General features: G+C 44.8%; 1 protein-coding gene across 5 annotated transcripts in view; it reads right to left on the bottom strand.

Moving 5' to 3' along the window:
• UBAP1 (ubiquitin associated protein 1) overlaps positions 1–22,970 on the bottom strand; it is a 59,289-nt gene that overhangs the window by 7,378 nt on the left and 28,941 nt on the right. For 4 of the 5 annotated variants that reach the window (XM_065405873.1, XM_065405875.1, XM_065405876.1 and 1 more), the window contains 3 exons: positions 17,621–17,661; positions 10,163–10,287; positions 5,117–6,031 (listed from right to left, as the gene is read on the bottom strand). In XM_065405873.1, the coding sequence (XP_065261945.1) occupies positions 5,117–6,031; positions 10,163–10,287; positions 17,621–17,654 (1,074 nt within the window). In that variant the 5' untranslated portion in view covers positions 17,655–17,661. Of the gene's footprint in view, positions 1–5,116; positions 6,032–7,535; positions 7,606–10,162; positions 10,288–17,620; positions 17,662–22,970 lie in introns of those variants that run through there. The other variant, XM_065405877.1, reaches the window with a different exon arrangement.

A 22,970-nucleotide genomic window follows, 5' to 3' on the forward strand; every position in this document is an offset into this window, starting at 1 on the left:
GTAAGACCTCCTGTAGTGGAGAATTACGGAATAGCCTGCCCATAAAAGAGGTTTCTTCCCAACCTGTCAGTCAGCAGATGGCCCAAAGAGGAAAGATTTATAGAACCTTCTCGGAATAATTCTAAAACATTTTAATCTAATGTAATTGTGGATGCTAATTATCCATATAATTGTCCAATAGATTGCTGAAGCCTACTAAACTCTTGACCTGAGTGATGGCTTGCAGCAGAGTTCCACAAGCTGATTTTGTGCTATGTAAAAGTATTTCCCTTTATCAGTTTAAGGCTGTTGCCGATAGATTTCACTGAATGTCCCTCCGAGTTTGTATTATGAAAGAAAGTAAAAGGGACACCCAGCAATTTACCTCCTCTCACCCATTCAGCACTTTGTGTCTCTTTCATCCCCCCCTTACTGGTCTTCTCAAACTAAACTAGCCCATTATTTCTACTCTCTAGGCCTCTAACTACTTCTGTGGCCCATTTCGGTATCCCTTTGGCTATATTCTTTTCTGAGGTGTCTACAACTGACTGCAGTATTCTAGATGAGAGCATAACATTGATATTTACATGACAAAATTGCAGTATTTTCAACCTATCCCATTCTTGATACATCCAAACAAGGCCTGCTTTTTTCACTACCCTTTCACCGATCGACACACACTTTGTCTAGAAGCTGGGGGGTGGGAAGGGCTCACTGTTAACCTTTTGCCGTGTTGAAAATTGGCCGTTTATTCTTACTCTGTTTGGTCTCTGAGCCAGTTTCTAATCCTCCCATCCCAGGCTCCAGAAAGCAGCTTTGGGTTCTCCCGTGACTGTTTAAAATGCCCAATGGATCTTGGGTTTGCCTGTTATCTAGATTAAAATTCTAAGTTCAGGAGCATTTGTGTATCAAATACTGGAACGTGATCAGCTGCGTGTCTCTATCCCAGTGAAAGATTTGCTCCCCTTTCACATGCGCAGTAGAAAGGTGTTGCTTACCCACTACTAAATCAGCACAGGCCCCCATCCAGCTAGCTGGAACTCGGGCCAACTCAGATTTATTCCAGGCTGGACCAACTTTGCCCAACCCTGGGCCATGTTGGAAACTCGCCAGGAGCCTGAGGGCCCCATCTATTTGAACAGAAAGGTGCAGGCTGCACCTATCCATGGAGAGAAGCCTTCAGACTACACATCCCAGCATGCAATGCTTCATCACAATACAATAGCTCAAAAGTTGGTTGCCAGAACTTTACAGGCCTGAAGTATGAAGTGAGCACGCTCTCAAAACTCACCAGCACCATTTTCAATCTTACAAAAACGTAAATTGCCTATTTACATGTTTTTCTTGTGGGTGTGGGAGCAGGACATGGATTGTAACTGGAGCTAAGAGGAAGTCACCATTGGAGTTCCCTCTTCAGAAAGCTTTCTCCCCACAGCTTCCTCTGACCACATGGCTAAGAGCCATTTGGAGAAATGTAAGTACAGAGATTTCAAGCAGAGATTTGCTTGGCGAGGGAAAGCGTTGTATACTAGCAGGCTGCATTCTCCATAGCTGAAACCACTGATGATCCTGGACTGCATCTGGCCCACACGCCAGCCAGATCTGGCTTACATAAAAGCATTTAAATAAGAAAGCCAATGAGCAGCACCCAACTCATGGAGGTAGTTTCATTTCACTTCACTTGTTCCAAATCAGCTATTCCAGCCTCAGAAGCCCCAAGAGAATGTGACTTTACAGTTATTCATAGTTGATATCACTTCAGTGCTGGCAGGACAGTAAGTGGGTTCTCTTCTGGGAGCAGATGCTTGTTAGAGAAGGCTCATGTATTTGGATACTGATTTGTCCCAGAATGTCTGATTTCTGTGGGGCAACAGTAGGTCAAGTTAATTAATGGTACATCCCAGAGCTGCTTAATCTTCGGGCGAGGCAGGAGACATGAGAAGAGGACAGTTGCTCCTCATCATCCCCCTCCCCAAAAATATTCCCAACCAAAGGAGGAAACTAAAACTCCAGAGGAAACTAGTGAGAAAGGAACAAGTGAACTCTTTTCTTTGCAAAGTGAAAACCATTCACCACGCTCACCAACCTGCACTTCTATAAACCACACGCCTGTGTTTAATGTACATACAGGATTGTGGCTCAGCACCTGCCCTGTGCATGCTTTGACAATACCGCACAGTCCAGAAACCACAACAAAGATCAGATAGGAAGTCCACTGAAAGTGTAGAGTAACATCAAAAATTCAGTATATAATTATACCAATAGCCCAACTGTCAATACCCACATCCTAAGCAGCACCAGCTAGAAACAGCACGCATCACAAAATGAAGCCTGCACTTCATTTGTCAACACTACACCCAGATCCATTTAATTTCAATCCATTAGTCCTCATAAGCAGTTTTTCTATTTGTCTTCTTGCCTACTTTGTGTAAAATGAATTGTGAAGATCACCAATTGTCAGACACTGTATGACATCCAGCAGGGCAGAGGCCAAGAAGTTCAGCATCTAAAGATTTAAACTCAGAAGAGGAAAAGGAAGCCACATTTACAACAAAAGGCAACTTGTGTAGTTTCAGGTAAGTCCCAGTTTAAAATGACTAGTATTCTTATGCAACCACCATAAAAATCTAGTCTCTATCGGCAGTTATTAAAACATTAACGAGTAACTCAAATCCAAACCACTAAAGTCTATCTCGACTACAGGAAAAGAAGTTGTGATGGGACACCAAGACACACGTGGATGATCCTGACGCTTCCCAAATGGGGCAGACAGACAAGAAGAGGCTCTGTATGGACATTTTACCCCAGATGTCAAGAGCTGCTCTTAATAGACGAAACCTTCAAAATTACCTCAGACAACCCCTGGCTTTCATCCATACAACCATGATCTTCTGATGCTCAGGACCATAAAACTCAACAAGAGCAGATTTCCCAAGTCCTTAGGACCATAACATGGGAATCCAAAAAACCCTCAAGCTTATTGTTAAGACTCCTAGGAATTCGAGACAGGAGAGCCCAGTTACGTCAGCGTACCTATTTCTTAGCTCTAAAATATTGTTCCCAACAGCATTTTTCCCTACAACTTTGTCCAGTCTAGCATTAAGTGTCTCAACTAAGGAGACATCCATCCCCTTCCTTGGGAAACCGATCTCAAGTGTGGGAAGCTTTCCTTGCTATTCAGTCTAATTGTTGAGCAATTTCCTTCATGTCAGTCCACAAGTCCTTATCCTCCCTGAAGCATCCTAAAGAGTGCCTGCCTCCTTGGGGCTTGCAAGGGTTTCTCTAGTGTAGATGGGCCCAGCGACGGTCACATCTCACCAACTCTAGCTGCTCAGCAGAGCTATTATTTAGATTTTCATCTTTCTCTTCTCAAGCTCTTTAGAGCCACAGGATATTCTGCCTGAGACATGTGTGAAGATAAAGCTATCACAGCCACACGATTTGATGAATGATGCGCTCTAATAAGAAACAACATTCAGAGCAATGACTGCTCACTGATGGGTTGGACATATTTTCTTTTCCTGCTGCTTTCTGGATTAACCGTGTTTGCCTCTGCACAATGCTATTTTTATTGCTAAAGGTAAAACTCATCACTTTTGCTCTGCTCCAACGGGTTTCTGTATTAGCATTATGCGTGCATACGCCTGCCAATTTATTGATGGACTTTGGTTTCAAGGCTGTATGTACTGACTGTGGAAGAATGATCACCAAAAGGCAAGTATTCCTCACGGGCTCTCTACCCCTTTGTTTGGGTGTGTGCTAGGTCATTTGCTTTCTGAACTCCAGTGTCATGTATCAATCTGCAATGCCTTTGAGTGGAGAATGTATACCAGTGTTACCAAGGCACCATGATGTAATGTTTTATATGGAACACGAGGGGTCTCCCCGCACCCTACCTTCAAACCCTTCCCTGCAATAGCTAGGGTTGAGATTTTCAGAGCCAACTTTGGGTCTGACGGTCCAATTTCCATTCATTTTAACGGGAACTGGATGTTCAAATCCCTTTGGTTCTTTGAGAAAGTTCAGCCTATGTTTTGAAGGGAAAAGGAACAGATGGAGTAAGCAAAGTTTGCTTCTTCCCTTCAAGCTGTGCTGGACTGAAATGGTCTCTGATCTCTAGGCCAGAGCCAAATGTTTAGAAGCATTTACCAGTCATGACAAAGTAGTTCTAGAACTCAGAGCACAGGAAACATCTAACTTATTCCAAGCACTTTTTCAGACCGTTTTTATTACTGTACAGCAGCCGATTTTACAGTCCTGGTGGTTTGAGACTGATCTGTAGAACTGTCAAAAGGACCTCAGAGCAGCAAGGCACTTTTGGCCCAGGTTCAGGCCTGAGAAAAGCAGGTACCAGGTTTCAGACAAGTGTCATTTTCACTCAAATAAAAGCCCCCTTATGCATTTGGCGGGGATGCTGGAGGGAAGAGAATTAAAAGGAGAGGCTGCCAGTGCACACATTTATTGTACAGGTCAGAACTGAAGCACACAGCTCTACAAGGGAAGTGGGGATACTTGCACTACCACTGTCTGTAGCAAGGCTACGTCAGCCTCTTGAGCTATAAGCCGTATCACTTTTTGCAGCTTGATAAAGTCATCTAAAAGTGTCCTGCGTGGAGATGCCATGTCTCACTACTGACCGTCCTCGGACGTTCCTAACACAAGCATTTCAACGGAATGTTTGCATAAAGCATTTGATTAAATCCATCATGGTAGTTTAGAAATGAATGTCTCAGTTTGGGGTGAACAGCCAGAATGTATGAAAATATAGCAGTGAAAAAATCTTACCAGAGCCTTAAACCCAACGTGTCCAAGATCTCTTACCACGAATACCTCTAGCAACTTGCCAGGAGCCAGAGAACACCTCATGGCCTAAAGTGAATTAGATTACAGCTGTCTACATCCAAACCAGTGACATGTGATCCTCTGAGACTAACTCCCAGCATCCAGTGTTTCATCTTTAGCTGATCAGTTTTCCATTTAGATCAAGATGGAGCAATACATGAGAGGACACGTATTGTCTGCAGCCCACATCCGAGTATTAAATCAAAGGAAGCTACAGGATACATTTTAGAAATATGAGTCACATTCACCTTCCCCTTGAACACCCCAAACCTATTTTAACCTGTTGAATCCTTACCTTCGTTGCTGTGTTTTGAGATGATTGTTCTTCTGTACAAGGTGTTGACATAGATAGGGAAGGCAGCCTGGATGAAGAGGATAATGTTGACGTCTCCATTCCACTGTCCACATTTAAAGCAGGAAGTCCAACAACATGGTGTCCGTTGAGTTCGCTAGCCTTACTCGGAGAGCAGGCCTGTAAAGAGCTGAGGAAAGTGCCGTTGTGGAGACAGGTAGCGCTGTGGAAAGTGCTTGTGAGCTTTGACATTTTTTGATCGCTCTCATCTGAGTCGAGTTTGGGAAAGGAGAGAGATTTGATATTGCTCACTGATGTGATGGGTGAGAGGGACACTTTGGAAGACAGGGACATCTTTTCACAGTTTTCCAACTGTGGTAAAGTGATAAAGCCATTGGGTTTGTGAAGGGGCTTGAAGTCCAAGGTAGCCCTTTCTATGGATGCCAGAACTTCCTGATCTTGTAACACAGACTCCGGCCCTATTTTGGGCAAGTTATTCTCCAACAGTTGGGTGACAATTGGCCCAGTCGTACCAACATGAATTTCAAGAATATTTTTCAGTTCTTCTTTTTCATCAATAGTTTTTAGCTCCAGATTGTCAAATGGGTCTTCTTCACATTCAAAATCTGCTGGGTTGAAGTCTGCCTTTGGGTAAGGTGGACTAAGGACCTTTTGCTTTATGGCACTGCTGTTGGCTGGGGTGGGAGTAAGAATGTTATTGTGCTGTAGACTAGCGAGAATAGGGTTAATGGGGAGCGGCACAGCCTCTGAGAAGCCCATTTTGCTGTTGCCGTCTGAAGCAGCCCTGGAATTAGCTATTGCTTGCGCAGCCTTTCGCTCGGCTTCTCTCTGAGCTGCTTGGATTTTTTTGATGTCTTCCGCCCACTCGATAGTTCTCTTTTCCAGGGAGAAGTCATACTGTAAGGAGAAATGAGATTCAAGGGTAAGGAGCATATCCACTACTTTATGACGGCAACATCATCCCATACGTAGCAAGGAACGTGGAGTAACAACTTAGGTATATTACCCAAAGGGGGTGGGGATGATTTCTCTTAACTAATATCTCTGTTGCTCACCTACAGATAAGTAGAAGATGTTCTTTGTGCCTCTAGAACAGGGGTTCTCAAACTTCACTGCACCATGACTCCTTTCTGACAACAAAAATTCCTACATGACCCCAGGACAGGGGACCAAAGCCTGAGCCCGCCCTGCGAAGGGGGGGCCAGAGCCAAAGCCCAGACCCCACCACCCCAGGTGGGGGGCCAAAGCCATAGCCGAAGGGCTTCAGACCCAAGTGGGGAGTCTGTAACCCTGAGCCCCACCACAAGGGCTGAAGTCCTCAGGCTTAGGCTTCGGCCCCGGGCAGTGGGGCTTTGGCTCTGGGGCTTGGGCCCTAGCAAGTCTAACACCAGCCCTGGCGACCCCATTAAAAAGGGGTCTCGATCCACTTTGGGGTCCCAATCCTCAGTTTGAGAACCGTTGCTCTAGAACAGGGGTTGGCAACCTTTCAGAAGTTGTGTGCCGAGTCTTCATTTATTCACTCTAATTTAAGGTTTCGTGTGCCAGTAATATATTTTAACATTTTTAGAAGGTCTCTTTCTATAAGTCTATAATATATAACTAAACTATTGTTGTATGTAAAGTAAATAAGGTTTTTAAAATGTTTAAGAAGCTTCATTTAAAATTAAATTAAATTGCAGAGCCCCCCGGACCAGTGGCCAGGACCCGTGCAGTGTGAATGCCACTGAAAATCAGCTCGCGTGCCACCTTCGGCACGCGTGCCATAGGTTGCCTACCCCTGCTCTAGAAGCTAACCTTGGCTATATGCCAATGGATCTATTATATTCCTCCTTTCCACATGGTTTTGCTTAAAAAACTGTTACGTAGATTAACACAATACCACAGCATCTATCTCCCACAGAAGAGAGCATGTGTAGAGTAGAAATCAAGCACACTACTCAACGGTAGACCTCTACTATGATCTAGCTTCAGGATTTGCTGGTAGGCTGCAAATTTCCCTATTGATGAACAAGCCACACAAGAATAGAGTAGATTCTGGATTACTGCATCACTGGAAAGATCATGGAATTTTTTACCTCTCTTCAGAAGAGGTTAAAGTCCAAATCAGAGTTTAGTACCCAACAGAAAGAAGAGGTACTAACCTAAGTACTGCCCGTGCTACCAAGTCAAGAACCCAGCAAAGGAGTCATAAAACTGGGATATTAACCTCTAGCTTAGAAGCAGATCTGTGTCGCTATTACCAGCATGACAGGGCCCCCTGAGCTTTTTCACATTTTAATATGAGCTCTTCCAAGGAAGTGCAAGCACAAGGATCAACTCTTACATAACCCGCTGTGGTCGAATGTCCCTCCCCGTATTCACACACCACATACCACTGTAATAATCTTTCTGCAAGGCATACCTTGTGAGGTATCATCTGAACAGTAATAAACTTGCTGGTCAATATCATGCTGAAATGTACGTAGTAACATGATCTGCAAAGTTATGAACCCAAGCTGAAATGAGGATGGAGATGTGTTTACCAGGCAAGTCTGGGGAGGGGGCAAACCTGTTTCTCAAAGACAAAAGACAAGCTGACACCTCTAGCCAGGTGTCAAAGTTGACTGGCAATCACCAGTCAAGTGGCCATTCTTTGGCAGTGAAGGGGGGCAGGAACAGATTGAGAATCCATGCCTCCATCCTCATGGCTGGAAGGAACTTTAACTGGGATAACCCTCAGGAAAATGCATTTCAAAGGGTGACTGGACTATAAATTGAGGGACAAAAACACCCCAGACTCTCTCCCCCCCTCACCCCATTCCACCCAGGAAGATAAAGGAACCAGCCTTTGGACTTTGTGTGAGATCCTGACTTGAAAGTTTGATCAGTAATATTGCTGGAAACCTGTGGTAAGGATTTTATCTTGAACCAAGCCTAGTTTGTTAAGTTCACTTACTAAAAAGCATTTTTCTCTGCTTCTCGTGTAGCCATTTCTGACTTTAATGCCTTATACTTGTACTCACTTAAAATCGCTCTTTGGAATTAAATAAACTTGTTTTACTCAATCAAAACCAATCCAGTGTTGTGTTTCAACTGAATTGTTTGGTAACTCCAATTAAAGTAGCAAACTGTTGTATACTGACCCCTTGCAGTGTCAATGGACCGCTAATATCCCAGCTGTCCAGGAAAGGGCTGGGTAGTGCAGAACACGCGTTTCTGGGGGAAATCTGGGACTGTGAGTGTCTTGGGGTCACCCTGCAGGTCGTAACCAAGGCTGCTGGAAGCCAGAGTGGGGCTGGTGTGTACCTGACAGGCTGCTGGGGTCAGAGTTGGTGGACCAGGGCTGTGGCTATACGCAGACACTCAGCATGTGACCTGCATGCTGTTTGTGAGAGGCCCAGGTTGGGAGCTACAGCAGCACCCAAGGCTGCAGGATGGGTTGTGACAAAACCCCTCACTGGTCTGGGCAGCACCCCAGAATGTAAGACCTGCCCACAGCCAGTTTGCAGGACAAGAGAATTTACAGTTGCACAAGTGACAGAACAGTCCAGAGCCAGAATTACTTAACGTGCTAATGCTTTATAAGAGCAAACAGTGGTATGTTCCGAGAACGCAGGCTTAGCCTGTGGATATTCAGTGCAAAGGGCAGACACTTCACAAAGTGGCCTTGGTCCTTACGCCGCGCTACAACGCTTGACATGCTGAAAGCAGACAAGCAAGCTGGACTGTCTTCCGCTGCAGAGAGTCAAAGGAAGCAGTGCGCCATGATACATGAGCAGCACCTTGACTTCACTGCAGCAGTCACGTCCAATTTGTGTGTCGCTGGCGTGGAGGGGAAGGAAAAGGAGTGTTAGCACTACATCCCAGGCTAGCCATTTAGTGTTAACATAGACCTCGAACACATCAGATCAACTCCTTGGAGAAAGTAAACTATGAAATCAAAAGACTTAACTATGGATTTGATTGGCTCTGTGGTCATGACCCAAAATCCATATTCCAGGGAACTCTGTGGAAACATCACATGGCACAAAGAACACCAAGCCACTTGATTGAGACCTGCCATTCTCTCTGCAGAAGGATTGGCAGTAAACAGGACCTCGGTTCCTAATTTAAACGTCAATTAAATTAGCGCGGTTGGATTCCTAGTACCAATTTTCAAACGAGAAGCATGCAAGGATTTTTTTTAAAAGTTCGTCTATTTAATCTGTCGATTTCAAACTAATCAAAAAATTAAGGCAACTTAAGGCCACGTGCCTAGAAGAGAGTGGAGAGATTTACCTGCCAAGTGACATAACTTGGCCACAGGGCTGGGTAAACAAATGGTCACTGAGCAGTACAAAGGAAAGCAAGAGGTAGAAGTGTAGCGCTCCACCCAATAAAAAGCAGGACAGGGGAAGTCAGAAGCCAGATAACATCATAAATATGCACCAGAGATTTTGTGCTACTTTTTACACAATTATACAAAAAAAATTAAATGTATTTGGCAGAAAAAAAAAAAAAATAATATCCACTAACTCCAGACAACAAGGATTTTGTTAAAGTGCTATAGCGCCTATCTTTGAATTTTCCACTCTTGTTCAAACAAAAAAATCCAGACTTGTAAGTGAAAACTGCCAAAGTGTAGGATAGTCAGGGATAGAAGGAGCAGAGTTAAGGTTGTGGTTGGAATCTGGACTCTGAATTTCCCAACTTTCCCACTAAAAAGTTCCATTTAAGTATATGTTTACAACTTGAACTGTATCAAAGCTCTGCTTCAGAATTTCCTGGGCTTTTATTCCTTTTTGATAAGTGATGACATGGAAAGCATCTGTGATCAGCACTGTAAAACTTGCAATTATAGCAGGAACATAAAAATTGCCGTATCTGTCTGTGCAGCCTAGTATCCTGTGTAGGACAGTGACTGGAACCAGAACTTTCAGAACAGGGGGCAGGAAACCCCATAAATGGGCAACTGTAGAACAACCAGGATAAGACCTAAATCTGGATATTTTAAATGTATGACAAAAATTAACAACAAAGGGAACAAACAAACAAAAAACACCCACTTACCTGGACTTCTCTGACAAGCTGGGGAAAGTCAGGCAAGCAGAAACCCATGGGTAAGCCAACCTTGGCTGGTGTTTTGAATTTGTCTCCAATCTTAAATGGAACATCATCAAGGTAACTGAAAGGCCCTAAGATCAAAAGTAAAAGTTACATCAGAGACTCAAAATGTATTATGCATTCCTATTAGCTTTCAAATATGGAAATGTGAATCTATTTTATCTTTGCTAACCTACCTGCACAAAAATGAAAATAGCATTGAGCTGAGAGCATGCTTGAGTTTGCTGCCCCACTTTTATCCAAAATATTTTGTTCAACCTTTTAGCCGTTTGAAAATTGTGTAGATTTGGTATCAGATTTCTGGACAGATCATCAAGTAAGTTTCCCTGCACTAGTTTATTTTGCCTTTAGCTCTTTGTACATGTAGTGGGGTGATCACCTGCTCCTGCCCAGAAGGGCTTAAAACAGCCCTGGGGCAGGGGAAAAACTGGGCTGATTGGCAGAGCAGCAGTAGCTGGGGCCACGCCCCAAATGGAGCACAGCTGGCCCTTATAAAAGGGCTGTGAGCCAGGGGCTGAAGGAGTCTCTCTCCAGGCTGGGATAGAGTGGGGCCTGGCTGCCTGCAAAAAGGGTACTGGGAGTGCAGCAGGGCTGGGGAGAGCCAGGGGAGCTCCGGACTGGCAACTCCCCAGGCTGCAGGGCCTGGTCCAAGGCCCACAGAGGTACTGGGAGGCAGAGGAAGGCAGCAGGTCTGAACCCCCTTGCTGATGAGTGGCTTTTACACTGCAGTCTGCCCCAGGGAGCAGGGGCTTGGTGATGACTGGCAGTAGCCCAGACTGAGGCAAGGTGGGGATTAGAGGGTTGGGGGTTTCCCAGAGAGGGGAGACCCATAGAGACTGGTGGGGGTATTGCCGGGGGCAGCTCCTGGGTAAAGGGGCACTGGGGTCCGGGAGGAACACAGGGGCCAGCTACAAGCAGGACACCGGCCTGCAGAGGGCGCCCAGGCTGGAAAAGAGCTAATTCCCAGAGACGACCAGCAGGAGGCACCACAGGGGTGAGTCTCGCACGTTTACAGTACACCTAAAAGTTATGTTGACATAGTTGTTATGACACCATAACCAGTGGTGTGAAACAATCACACTCCTGACCAATATAGCTAGCCAACAAAACCCGTGTAGATACTGCTATGTTGACACAGCTAACGTTTGCGCAAGGGGTGTTCCTACACTAACAGAAAAACTTCTGTTGGTGTTAGTTGTGTCTACACTAGGGGACTGTGCTGGTATAGCCTCTGCAGGGCAGACAAACCTTTAAAGATGTGTCTGCACACAGATCCTTATTTCCAGTTGAACATGCGTGATATTTTGATATCCCTCTATAAAATAAAAACCTTCACTGCGAGTCATTATTTCAAGTTATTCAAGAAAGAGATTTAAAAAACAGCCTCAGGGCGAGGGTGGCTGTGGTTAGATAAAACTCAATTTGTGGCTGAAGGAAGGGGCGGGAGCAAATCTGGTCTAAAAACATGTCCAGAGTTAGGTCTGCATAGTGATGCTCTTAAAACAAAAAGTACAATAGCCTAGAAGAACCACACTGAACCTCTTACACACAAGTCACTTCTCCTTAGTGAGAGTCTACAGTGACTCAACTTTGGTACAGAAGCTGGGATCCCTAAACTATTCTAATTTCACTTCCTTGATCAGTCAGCTGGTATACTGTGACCTCTGCTTACCACGCTCATCACACACGTCTCACTGTTACTGTGTTCCCCTTGTCCCCCCACAATCCGTCAGTTTTATCCATCTGTTATCTAGTCTTGTACTTCGATGGTCCCTGCCCCAGACAGTCTAGAATCCAGGTGTTCTACGTTTGTACAGAGCTCAGCGTAGTTGGGCTACCAGAATACAAGTAATAAACACCAACAACCATCCGCAGTTTTATGACAGCGCCCCCAGCTGGGAGAATAAAAGGAGTTCCAAAAGCCAATCTGAATGGCACTTTGTTTGAAAGGGATATTAACCCCACTCCTATACCAGTATTCAATGATCAGTTCATCTGTACGTTCACTGTTGGGGTTGGAATATTATAAAAGATGCAGCTACAGAGTACGGCCACCACCTTACAGGAGAGGCTGAGCTGAGTAACTAACCACTTTTCACAGCTTGAGCAATCCCAAAGATCACCAATATGTCATCTCCCTCTGACCAAATTTCAAACTTAAATGGCCATCCATAAATACCTCCTGTGCTCCTCTATTACTGAATCATCTACAAGAATGCAGCCAGGCGCTTTAATGAAGGACAGGTTTTCAAAAACAGGCAACACCCTATCACCTGGGGGCTGAAGACTTTCAGCAGGCCCAAGCGATGACAGCATTGCAGTATGTAGCATATCTGCCTGCTCTCAGATCCGTGCTAGAGAGATAGTGGCCTTCCCGCTTTGAATCCCTGGGACGGACTATTCTAGAGCCGATCTTGTTTCTCACCATGACCGTGAACTGAAGAAGTCTCTCAGAGAATTTAACAGTATTTGTATGCATTGCAGCTGCAGCAGAGAGAGCAACATACTCCGTGACTGCTGAACAGCACCGCAATTTCAGTGTCTGGAGGGGACCACGGCCATTACTGCAACAAGGCATCTAGCTTAAGGATTTGTGTATTTGAACTGGGAAACTAACAACTCCGAAGTGTTACGTTTATGCAGAGATAGTGACTATAGAGTGCCAATCAATGGGAATGGGAATCACAACCCATCTGAACTGGACTAGACTCCCTTTGATTGTATGGGAGAGACAGGGTGGGTGAGGTGATATCTTTTATTGGACCAACTTCTGTTGGTGAGAGAGACAAGCTTTCAAGCTTACACAGAGGTCTTCTTGAGGTCTGGGAAACATAAGCCTGGTCTACATTACAGACTTAGGTTGAGGTAAGGCAGCTTACAGTGAGTGACCTAACTCTAAGTGTCTACACTAAAACTCAGCTCCCACTGATGCAAGTTATCCACTACACCGATAATCACTCCACCCCCACGAGCGGCGTAGCGCTTAGGCGGATGTAGTTAGGTCAACGCAGTGTCAGTGTAGTCACTGCGTTGCTGACAGCGACTGCTGCTGCCTTTCAGAAACCATCCCACAATGCCCCACGCTGACAGTGGTAGTGATGGGGGACTTCAACTATCCGGATATATGTTGGGAAAATAACACAGCGGGGCACAGACTATCCAACAAATTCTTGGACTGCATTGCAGACAACTTTTTATTTCAGAAGGTTGAAAAAGCTACTAGGGGGGAAGCTGTTCTAGACTTGATTTTAACAAATAGGGAGGAACTCGTTGAGAATTTGAAAGTAGAAGGCAGCTTGGGTGAAAGTGATCATGAAATCATAGAGTTTGCAATTCTAAGGAAGGGTAGAAGGGAGAACAGCAAAATAGAGACAATGGATTTCAGGAAGGCGGATTTTGGTAAGCTCAGAGAGCTGATAGGTAAGGTCCCATGGGAATCAAGACTGAGGGGGAAAACAACTGAGGAGAGTTGGCAGTTTTTCAAAGGGACACTATTAAGGGCCCAAAAGCAAGCTATTCCGCTGGTTAGGAAAGATAGAAAATGTGGCAAAAGACCACCTTGGCTTAACCACGAGATCTTGCATGATCTAAAAAATAAAAAGGAGTCATATAAAAAATGGAAACTAGGACAGATTACAAAGGATGAATATAGGCAAACAACACAGGAATGCAGGGGCAAGATTAGAAAGGCAAAGACACAAAATGAGCTCAAACTAGCTACAGGAATAAAGGGAAACAAGAAAACTTTTTATCAATACATTACTGGGAAATGATTTTTAGTTTCTTCCCAGTATACTGATTTTCTGACTCTGTGACCACCACTGTAACCTGGTATTTACCGAAGGTCTGCCATAGACATGGGAAATGTATTCTCTCTCTCTGGGTATCCTTTCCAGGACATTTCATGATGGGTTTATAGATTTCCTTTTGTGGAGGAGAAAGGAATATTTCATTTGTTTTACCTGGGTCAGGGATTTTCCTTTGTATCAGAATATGGTTAGAGTCCTGCCCAGAAGGTGATTTAAGCCAATGGCTTTTTTGCAGAGGGCTGAACACGCCAATTCCCCAGAAATGATTTTAAAAAGCAGATTCTTCAAAGCAGGGAACAACAAGAAATTGCATTTTGATACAGACATAGGCATGGCTGTTACTCAGTGTTCATCCACAGCAGCACGCACACATGAGTTTGTTACAACTCACATTAAGTAACAGGATGATATTTAATACGTGGCTACTTGGAATTTGGACTCTCTTTAAGCCATTATTATAGCAGCCCCAGGAAGTTCAGAAAAACATGCACCCACCTGCTTTATTCAAACCAGCCTTTCTGCCTCGGCCAAGACCAACAAAAGAGCCACTATCACTGTGTATCGCTGTTTATGTAAACATACGACTGACCCCATATGCCTTAGGTGCATCGCCAGGAAACACTGGCCTCCAGTCTGGCAGCTTGATTAGTGAACATGTAAAGAGGTCACCACTGATGTGGGGAATCAGTTCAAAACAATAAGAAGGTAACTTTAGCGGTCACACTGGGTGGAGGGGGTAAAATGGGGTCCAGCCAGGGTTACCCCTCGCCCAGCACTCCCTGGAACCAGAACTGTGCAGTGAAGACCCCCATATATACACACACACACACTCTGGGCACTAGGATCCAGGTGGTGTCTCCTCTCCCCATCATGTAGCCTTGGGGGAAAACGTGCAGAGAACAGCCAGCCAGAGACTCCAGCTGGTAGGAACAGGCAGCCACCGCAGGGACCTAGGGATAGTCCAGTCAAAACTGCAGAATGTTCTCCGACTGTCTCTGGCCGATCGACTGTTTTCTCCAACCCTCCCTCGCTATCACAGTGTCTTCACCTCAGCTTCACTCCTGCCTGTCCCTCCTTGCCCTCTTCCCTCGCCCCCTTCCCTTTTCCTTCCATTTAGCTGATCCCCTCCTTGCCGCCATCACATTGTTCATCCTGCTTGCATGTTACACCCTTTCCCCCATCGTATGTCGGTCTTGTCTATTTAGATTGTTAGGTCTTCCGAGAAGGGACTGCCTGGTACTCTACACAGCGCCTGGCACGATGGGGCCCCATTCTTGGTTGGCCCTTCGCACTACCCTTATAAACACGAGGAATAATTGGAGTAGTTTTCAGACATCACCTGAGGAAGTGGCAGCAGCAACTTTCCACCTGCGTGGCAACAATTAGCACTGCGTTAGCAAAACATCACACACTGCCCTTGGGAAACTTCACTTCACCCTTTCAACACACCTGCAGAAAGCTACATTTCCAGGCACTGACATCCACTCGGCTTGCAAGTCTCTAGCGTCTAGCTCTTCAAACACACAGTGCACTGAGCTGTGTGCTCAGAGAAACCCGCTGGAGCATTCTCTTTCTGAAGGATGAATTCAGAAGGTGGCTTCCTCCAAGCTCCAGTTATAACCCAGGCCCCATTCCCACACACCTTTCGTAATAGCCTCATGTAAATTCCCATGAACAGTGAGCATGGCGAGTGTGTTTATTTGAAGTGTCAACTCTGTACAGTTCCAGAAGCCTGCTGTACATGCTAAGCTGCAACTGCTTGCTGGGCTAGATGTTTTGTAGTAAGCTGCAATTATAGGGACAGTATCACCTATTTGTTCTTCTGGACACTGGGAGGTGATTGAAAAGAATTTCCCCCACTAATTCCCCAAGAGATGACAAAACAAAAGTTGTGCCCATCCCTCCCCAGCGAGTTTAAGTCAGCACAGCAATAAACTTAGTGTTAGAATTGCCAACATCAGCAGAAACACAGAGGGCCTCACAACAGGGTATTTCGGTTAACTACTGATGTTGCAGAGCCATTTCTTTTGTTCTTGTTATTTTGAATACAAGGGGCGTTCCCCACCAGGTTGTAACAATTAGAGCCCAGAACTGTAAAACCTATGACTCCAAATGCAATATTATTTCTGCATTGCACACATACTTAGATAATTTTTTCACATCTTAGCTCGCATTCAACAGTAATCAGCAATTAAACAGCACATGGTCCAGCTAACTTTGCTCCTGAACTCTGACAAGACATATTAAAAATTAAATACCATTTCTTACCTATTCACACCTTTGATTAAAGACAATTTTACAGTCTAGTTTCAGTATTTATTATGTTTTCATTTTGCATTTCCTAGGCTAGTCAGTCTGACTTGTTTATAGTCCTTTCCCTGCTAATGTCACTTTCTGGGCATTAATTCATGTCCCTTTATACTAGGACAACGAGAAAGCGTAAAGGTCAAATTAATGGTGCAGACGTTTTCAAGCCTTCATCTCCCCCATGGTGGAGTGCTCTAGTGTCATCTTGCTCACCTGAAACACTATCTGGAAAGAGAAGGGACTCTGCACTCTATGAAAAGGAAGAAGTCTGCATGGACAATCGCTTTAACTTAGGCTGGTACTGGTAATTTCACATGCAATTCTTGATAACACATACAATTGCAATATTTGAGTTTCCCACCCTCCCATTCCACAACTTTAGGCCTGACTCCAGCAAACACACGCTTAGCTTTACACAAATGGACTTCAGTGAGATTACTCGTGTGTAAAATTAAGCACATGCTTAAATGTGTGCAGGATCAGGACCTTACAGAAAATTCATTTCTTCTCCTCCTCCACTTACCGGAATGTAAGTTACTTAAATGGATTTAGTTCAAACTTTATTTGAAATAAATTCATCACAGGGCAGACACCAAAAGCATGAGCAGTTTCAGTCATAAGGAAACTTTATGGAAGTTATAAATGATGAAAAACAGTTTAAAATTAAAGTGAAGTTGCAACCTTCACGATACAGAGTTTGCTTCTGCAAACGCTATTCCACTGGCCTACTATTGGTTTAATTTCACACGCACGTGCATACACCAAGCTAGGGATTTTCTCGTTTCATGTTTGAAGTGTTCTTAATGCCATGAGTGAAAGATACCAGACTGAAGTCCTCTGTTTAGAGAGAGAACAGGCATAGGCTACAGCAGTGTAAGTTTCCTCATCACTGCCCCACCAATGCCCTATCCAGGCCTGATATGGAAAGACCAGCTCTGGCAGAGACAAAGCAGACTCATCTCCATTGAGCACTCAAGCCATGGCCTCTGTGCTGACTGCCAGTTAATGCCAACAGTGGAGGTTTCTGAAGTGCACACATCCACTGAAAACCTAGATTGAGACCAAGCTCATTTCACACAGGTCAATCAACAGCCAACAGAAAATGGCTACTTTGGGTCAGTAGCAGGATGGTGAAAGGCTCTAGAGTCTCCTATTAATCCCAAGAGCCACCCAATCCCGTTATATTATTAGATGAAATAAAAATCTATATTAGTGGCAACACAATGTTTTACGGGGAGTTTCCTCACATTAATATCTTTCCAATACAAAAATACTGCACTTCACTTACCGTGAAAGTCGGATCCCGACTTCTTAGAAGCCATTTAGAATCTGAAAAACAGTTTAGAAGCATTAATAATCTTTCACATATGTTAAACAGTATAATACTATGAGCTTCTGTTTTGCCTCCCACCCAAGGATCTCAGGACGCTTTGCAAACATTTGTTCTAATTTAGCCTAATGCCCCTGAGACGTGAGTAAGCAAACCCATTTTACAGTCTGCAAAACAGATCCGGATTGTTAAGTATTTATTTAGCGTGTGCATAGTCGACTAGCTAAGCGATGGCATCTTCAGTGGCGTGATGCAGTTCTTCTAGCCACTGCTGAACCTAGTCAGCAGGCATTCAGCAACAACGTGTGTCATCATCTGTGTTGTGTTGCAGCTGCACAAAGGGCTGTCACGAAGGCCCCAGCGATACTGGTTGGCTGCAGAGACCTTGCCTGGTCCAGAACCTGTTCAACAGGGACCACTGGCGACGGGGCAGGTCAAAACCAGGCAGGAAAATTGTTAAGTAACGTGCCCAAAGTCTCACAATCGGGGCACAGTCAGGAAGAACCTAGGTACCCTGACTCTGTGTTTGAAGCACAAGAGCCTCCTTCCTCTCCAGCTGGTATTAAGATACTAAACATGTTTACCCTACATGGGGGGAAAAACAAAACCAAAGCAGATTTAGCTCATTTGTGTCCAAAACCCTATTTTCACTGATACACTTAGAAAGTACGAGCCCCTTTCAGGAACCCAGTCAGGAGATGCAGAGAATTATGCAGAAGCCAGCAGTGAAACTGACCTTTGTCCATGTGTACTTCCCACTACCTAGAAGGCAGAAAACTATATAGTGTAGATTCCATAAACATCATGTATTATTTGGCATCTTAGGACATTTTAACAGACAAACTCTCTTTAGTAAATGTTAAGAAAACCTCTGCAGAAGTTGGGACACAGGTCAAAGTGAATACAATGTGCCTAAGATATGCACAGATCTACTAGCAGTCCCTGGACTACACCACCTGTGGACAAGCACAACAGAGGCTGTAACTGACTAAACAAGCACAACATGCATCTGTTTTCTCTCATTATTAAGTTTACAGCGTCAAGGTTATTAGACCTAGAGGCCTTTGGCCGTGGTTTCATCAGGAAGGTCTTTATTTTGAGGATTACAGAGGGAAGGAAAGGGAAGGAGTCTGCTCTGGTGACTGGAGGAAGAGGATGGATTCAGAACTCCCAGATTTTATTAGCTTTGCCAATGACTTGCTCTCTGACCAGATTTATATCTTAACACTGGCGGCCATGAAAGGCCACTTTCAGTACAGCAGCAGGCAGCTCAGCAACACCCATCCTAATTAAAAGCTTTGTTTCTCAAATGCAGCTGGCAGTTTACCTAGAACACTTCCTGCCCTGATAACTCCGAGCACTAAAAAGTCTGAACGAGTGCCCAGCTAGCCCTGTCTAGGAAAAGTAGATGGTGGTTCCAAACAAGATAATCGCGCTCATATTTGAATTAATATGATTTTAAACAGCACTTAACATCTAATGTAGACAGGATTTAGATCCTAGGGTACGTCTACACTTACCAGAGGGTCCGGCGGCAGGCAATCGATGTTCTGGGATCGATTTATCGCGTCTGGTTTAGACGCGATAAATCGATCCCGGAAGTGCTCGCCGTCGATGCCGGTACTCCAGCTCGGCGAGAGGAGTACGCGGCATCGACAGGGGAGCCTGCCTGCCGCGTCTGGACCCGCGGTAACTTCGGACTAAGGTACTTCGAATTCAGCTATGTTATTAACGTAGCTGAATTTGCGTACCTTAGTCCGAAGTGGGGGCTTAGTGGGGACCAGGCCCTAGAGTTTCATATTATGCATGAATCAAGGTCAGCACGCATTCTTCATTAACATAGTCTGGCCCCACCTACACAAGTAGCAAAGAAATCTCACCCTGATTAGGGCAGACCTATTGTTGACACCTACTTAACACAGGCCATCTTCCTAGAGGAGAATGAGTCTAATAGATTGCATCATTAGAAAGCTCCCCCTAAAATGTTCCTTTTCTTAATTTAATCCTACTATTCCTGGTCAGACCACATTTATGGCACCCAAGGATTCTTCTCCTTCCTTAATGCCGACACCCTTCATATCTATGCACAGTAACATTCTCCCGCTGCCACCCCCCACCCCCATCACCCCAAAATGGCATTGATTGACCAAGCTCACTCTTACTCGGTCTTTCTTCAAACCAATCTCCTTGGATTCCCTCCAATATGTCTACCTCCTATCACTGAGAGGACCACATTTGAACAGAGCATTTTAGGTGTAACGTCACCTGAACCAGAGAAAGGAAAAGAACCACCTACCCTGATCCACAAGTAACGCACATGAAAACAATGACAGGTTTCTGGTGGGGTTTTGGGGGAGGGGAACAGAAAGCATTGCCTACTAGTCCATTGAGTAAGTCTCCTAGCTTGCACCCCCCCCCACAAAAAAAAAGCTATAATTGCGCTGCAGTGTCCCTTGCCATTGAAAGTAACAAGACAGCTGTGCATTGTTTATTGCAAATTCAATGTAGTGAATGTTCTAAATGTAACTTTAGCACCTCTCTTCCTGCTATTACACTTTCCCTCGCCTTTCATTCCTCCACTAAGTCCTGGTGCAGCTCTTCCTGCCTTTCCTTCTCCTCCCCCCCCATACCATCCCCTCACACCCAGGCCTTGGAAGTTGTTAATAAATACCCAGGACACAGGACTAAATCTAGTGGCCAAAGCGATGTAATATAGGTACCACCCCCATCCCACTCCTGGCACTGTCCAGGGGACGTACCCAGGTAAGAAATCAATCTACCCCAACCTACTGCCCCTGGACCAGGTTCACGATTACCAACTTTCATAGCCACATTCAGCTTAGATGAGTTTGATCGCCCAGAAACTCCTCTCTTTGCTGAATGGAAGAAAGAACATGCCAGTCTCTCTGCACCCCAGCCTACAGACACCTCAACTGCCCACAAGCAAGTTAGGAGTTTCTACAACTTTACCTTCCACCGGCTGCCTGGCTGCTACTCTTCCCCCCGCCCCCCAACCTCCTTTTTGGTCTTCCTCCTCTGTGAATAGCTCCAAGGGTGTCCTCTGCTACTATTACTAAGAGCTTTGACAGTCAGCAGCTGAACTACAATCTATTTCATTGCAAGCCAGAGGGCTCTGAGCAGCAGTTTTGAGCATGCTCCGGCCTGCCAAGTACTGAGTTTGAGCCATCTGCAGACTCAGGAAGATAGCAGTGCCTCAGTTTACATTCAATTCTCATTTGGAATGTTTCCTTTGCAGTTATAAGAGCTAGAAATGTAATGCACACCCTGGGAAAGTTTCCTACTCACCATGGGGAAAGGATTCTTCAAGATCTGTCTTTAATACTGCTCTACAGTCCTCTATCCCCCATTCCTTCGTGATTCCATATGCAAGAGCTTTTGTGAAGGAGCAGTGCCCTTTATGACTCTCTGGGATCTGTCCAAGGGGAAAGGACTGGGGTGATTTTAGCACCCTAGTAGCCTCACCTGCCAGGTCTTGTATGCAGGTCACCAGTATACAATCACTGACAGTGATAAAGGCAGAGAGATCCAGTAGTGACTGCATGAATGTGAGACTTTATTCTGTGCTCTTAAGGTCCCCCATCACCACCCCCAGATCTGTCTGTGAGCCATGTCCCAACATGAAACTGTAGTAGTAGGATTTTATGTTTGTATTTTGTATGATTTAGAATGAAGGATAAAGAATAATGAGATAATAATGTAGCTTGTATTAAATGTACTGGTGTAGGATTTGACCATATCCTGCCAGCTACCCTTTTGGAATAGCAGAAAGGAATGGCCTAATGGGTCATTTGGTAAAGATCCATCAGCCGGAATCTGTGTCTGGGCTGATTTCAAGGCAGTAACAGACATTTTAAGATCATTACTTTGTTGTAGGTTTAGCATTTTAAAATAAGTAAAAGAATGCCACGATTGTTTTCTTGTGCATCGCACAATGTTCTGTGTAAGTTTAAATAAATAAATAAATACACACACACACACCTATCTCATAGAACTGGAAGGGACCCTGAAAGGTCATCGAGTCCAGCCGCCTGCCTTCACTAGCAGGACCAAGTACTGATTTTGCCCCAGATCCCTAAGTGGCCCCCTCAAGGATTGAACTCACAACCCTGGGTTTAGCAGACCAATGCTCAAATCACTGAGCTATCCCTCCCCCCATTTTTAATTCTGTTGTGTGTGTGAATGAGGAATGTATGTGTAACGAGATAACTGTGAAGGCCATCGCTGAGCCAGATGTACGAGGGAGGAACTGGAGACAGACGCAAGGGTGCCAGGAGGCTGCAACACACCCCTATTGAAATGTCAGAGGAGGGCAGATTGATGACTCTAAAGATGAGACAGGCACCTATCAATGGGGACTAGATAGCAGTGGTAAAGAATGAGAAGGACAATGTAAGAAAACAAGCAGTCAAACAACAATTGATTACAGCATGACAGTGCAAAACTCATTGGTCCGAATGAAGGAAAATCACTATATAAACAGGGTGCCTTGCCATGAAACTTTGGGTTCGTCTTGGCCACTAGATTGATCCGGTCTGGTAACAGAGACAGAGAGAGAGAGAGAGACAGAGAGAGAGAGTGTGTGTGTGTGTACACAGCGTATTGCCTTTTCCCCTGAAAAAAGGCACATGTGCTTCTTATAAGCATAACAAAACAACTGTCCAGAGTCTAGCAAGCCTTCCCAGAGCACCATGGGCTGATTTTAGGCTGTGAGCAATGACTCATGTGAGGTAACTCGGAATCTATTTTTAACTCAACCATGTGTCATTCTGCTGATGCTTTCTGTAATACACCTCTAGGCTTGTTTATTTCACAATTTCTCTTAATTTCTGTACAATTTCCAAAAAACACTAAACCAAACACTACTGGCTTTGGAGATAGGGGATACCCCTGAAGAGGGAACAAAGAAAGTACTTCAGCTTCTCAAGGGATGCAGATCACAGGCACTAAGTCTGCAGCCCAAATAATGCAACGAAAGGCGGTCAAGGTCCAAGCAACCTATGGATTACCTTGGCCCAGTTGCACTGTTTAACTGCCAGTGTAAATGGGACTTAAAGCGGCCCCAGTTCAACAAAGAAAGGAATGAAATAGTAGATCACACACTATATTAAAGAGACTATACCTTTTAGACACTAAGGGCTTGTCTACATTACCGGCCAGATCAACGGGCAGCAATTGATCCAACGGGGGTTGATTTATTGTGTCTAGTATAGACGCGATAAATCGACCGCCGATTGCTCTAGCGTTGACTCCAGTACTCCACCTCAACGAGAAGCGCAAGGGGAATCGA

This window comes from Emys orbicularis, chromosome 6 (assembly GCF_028017835.1).
Source record: "Emys orbicularis isolate rEmyOrb1 chromosome 6, rEmyOrb1.hap1, whole genome shotgun sequence".
Classification (NCBI taxonomy): Eukaryota; Metazoa; Chordata; order Testudines; family Emydidae; genus Emys; species Emys orbicularis.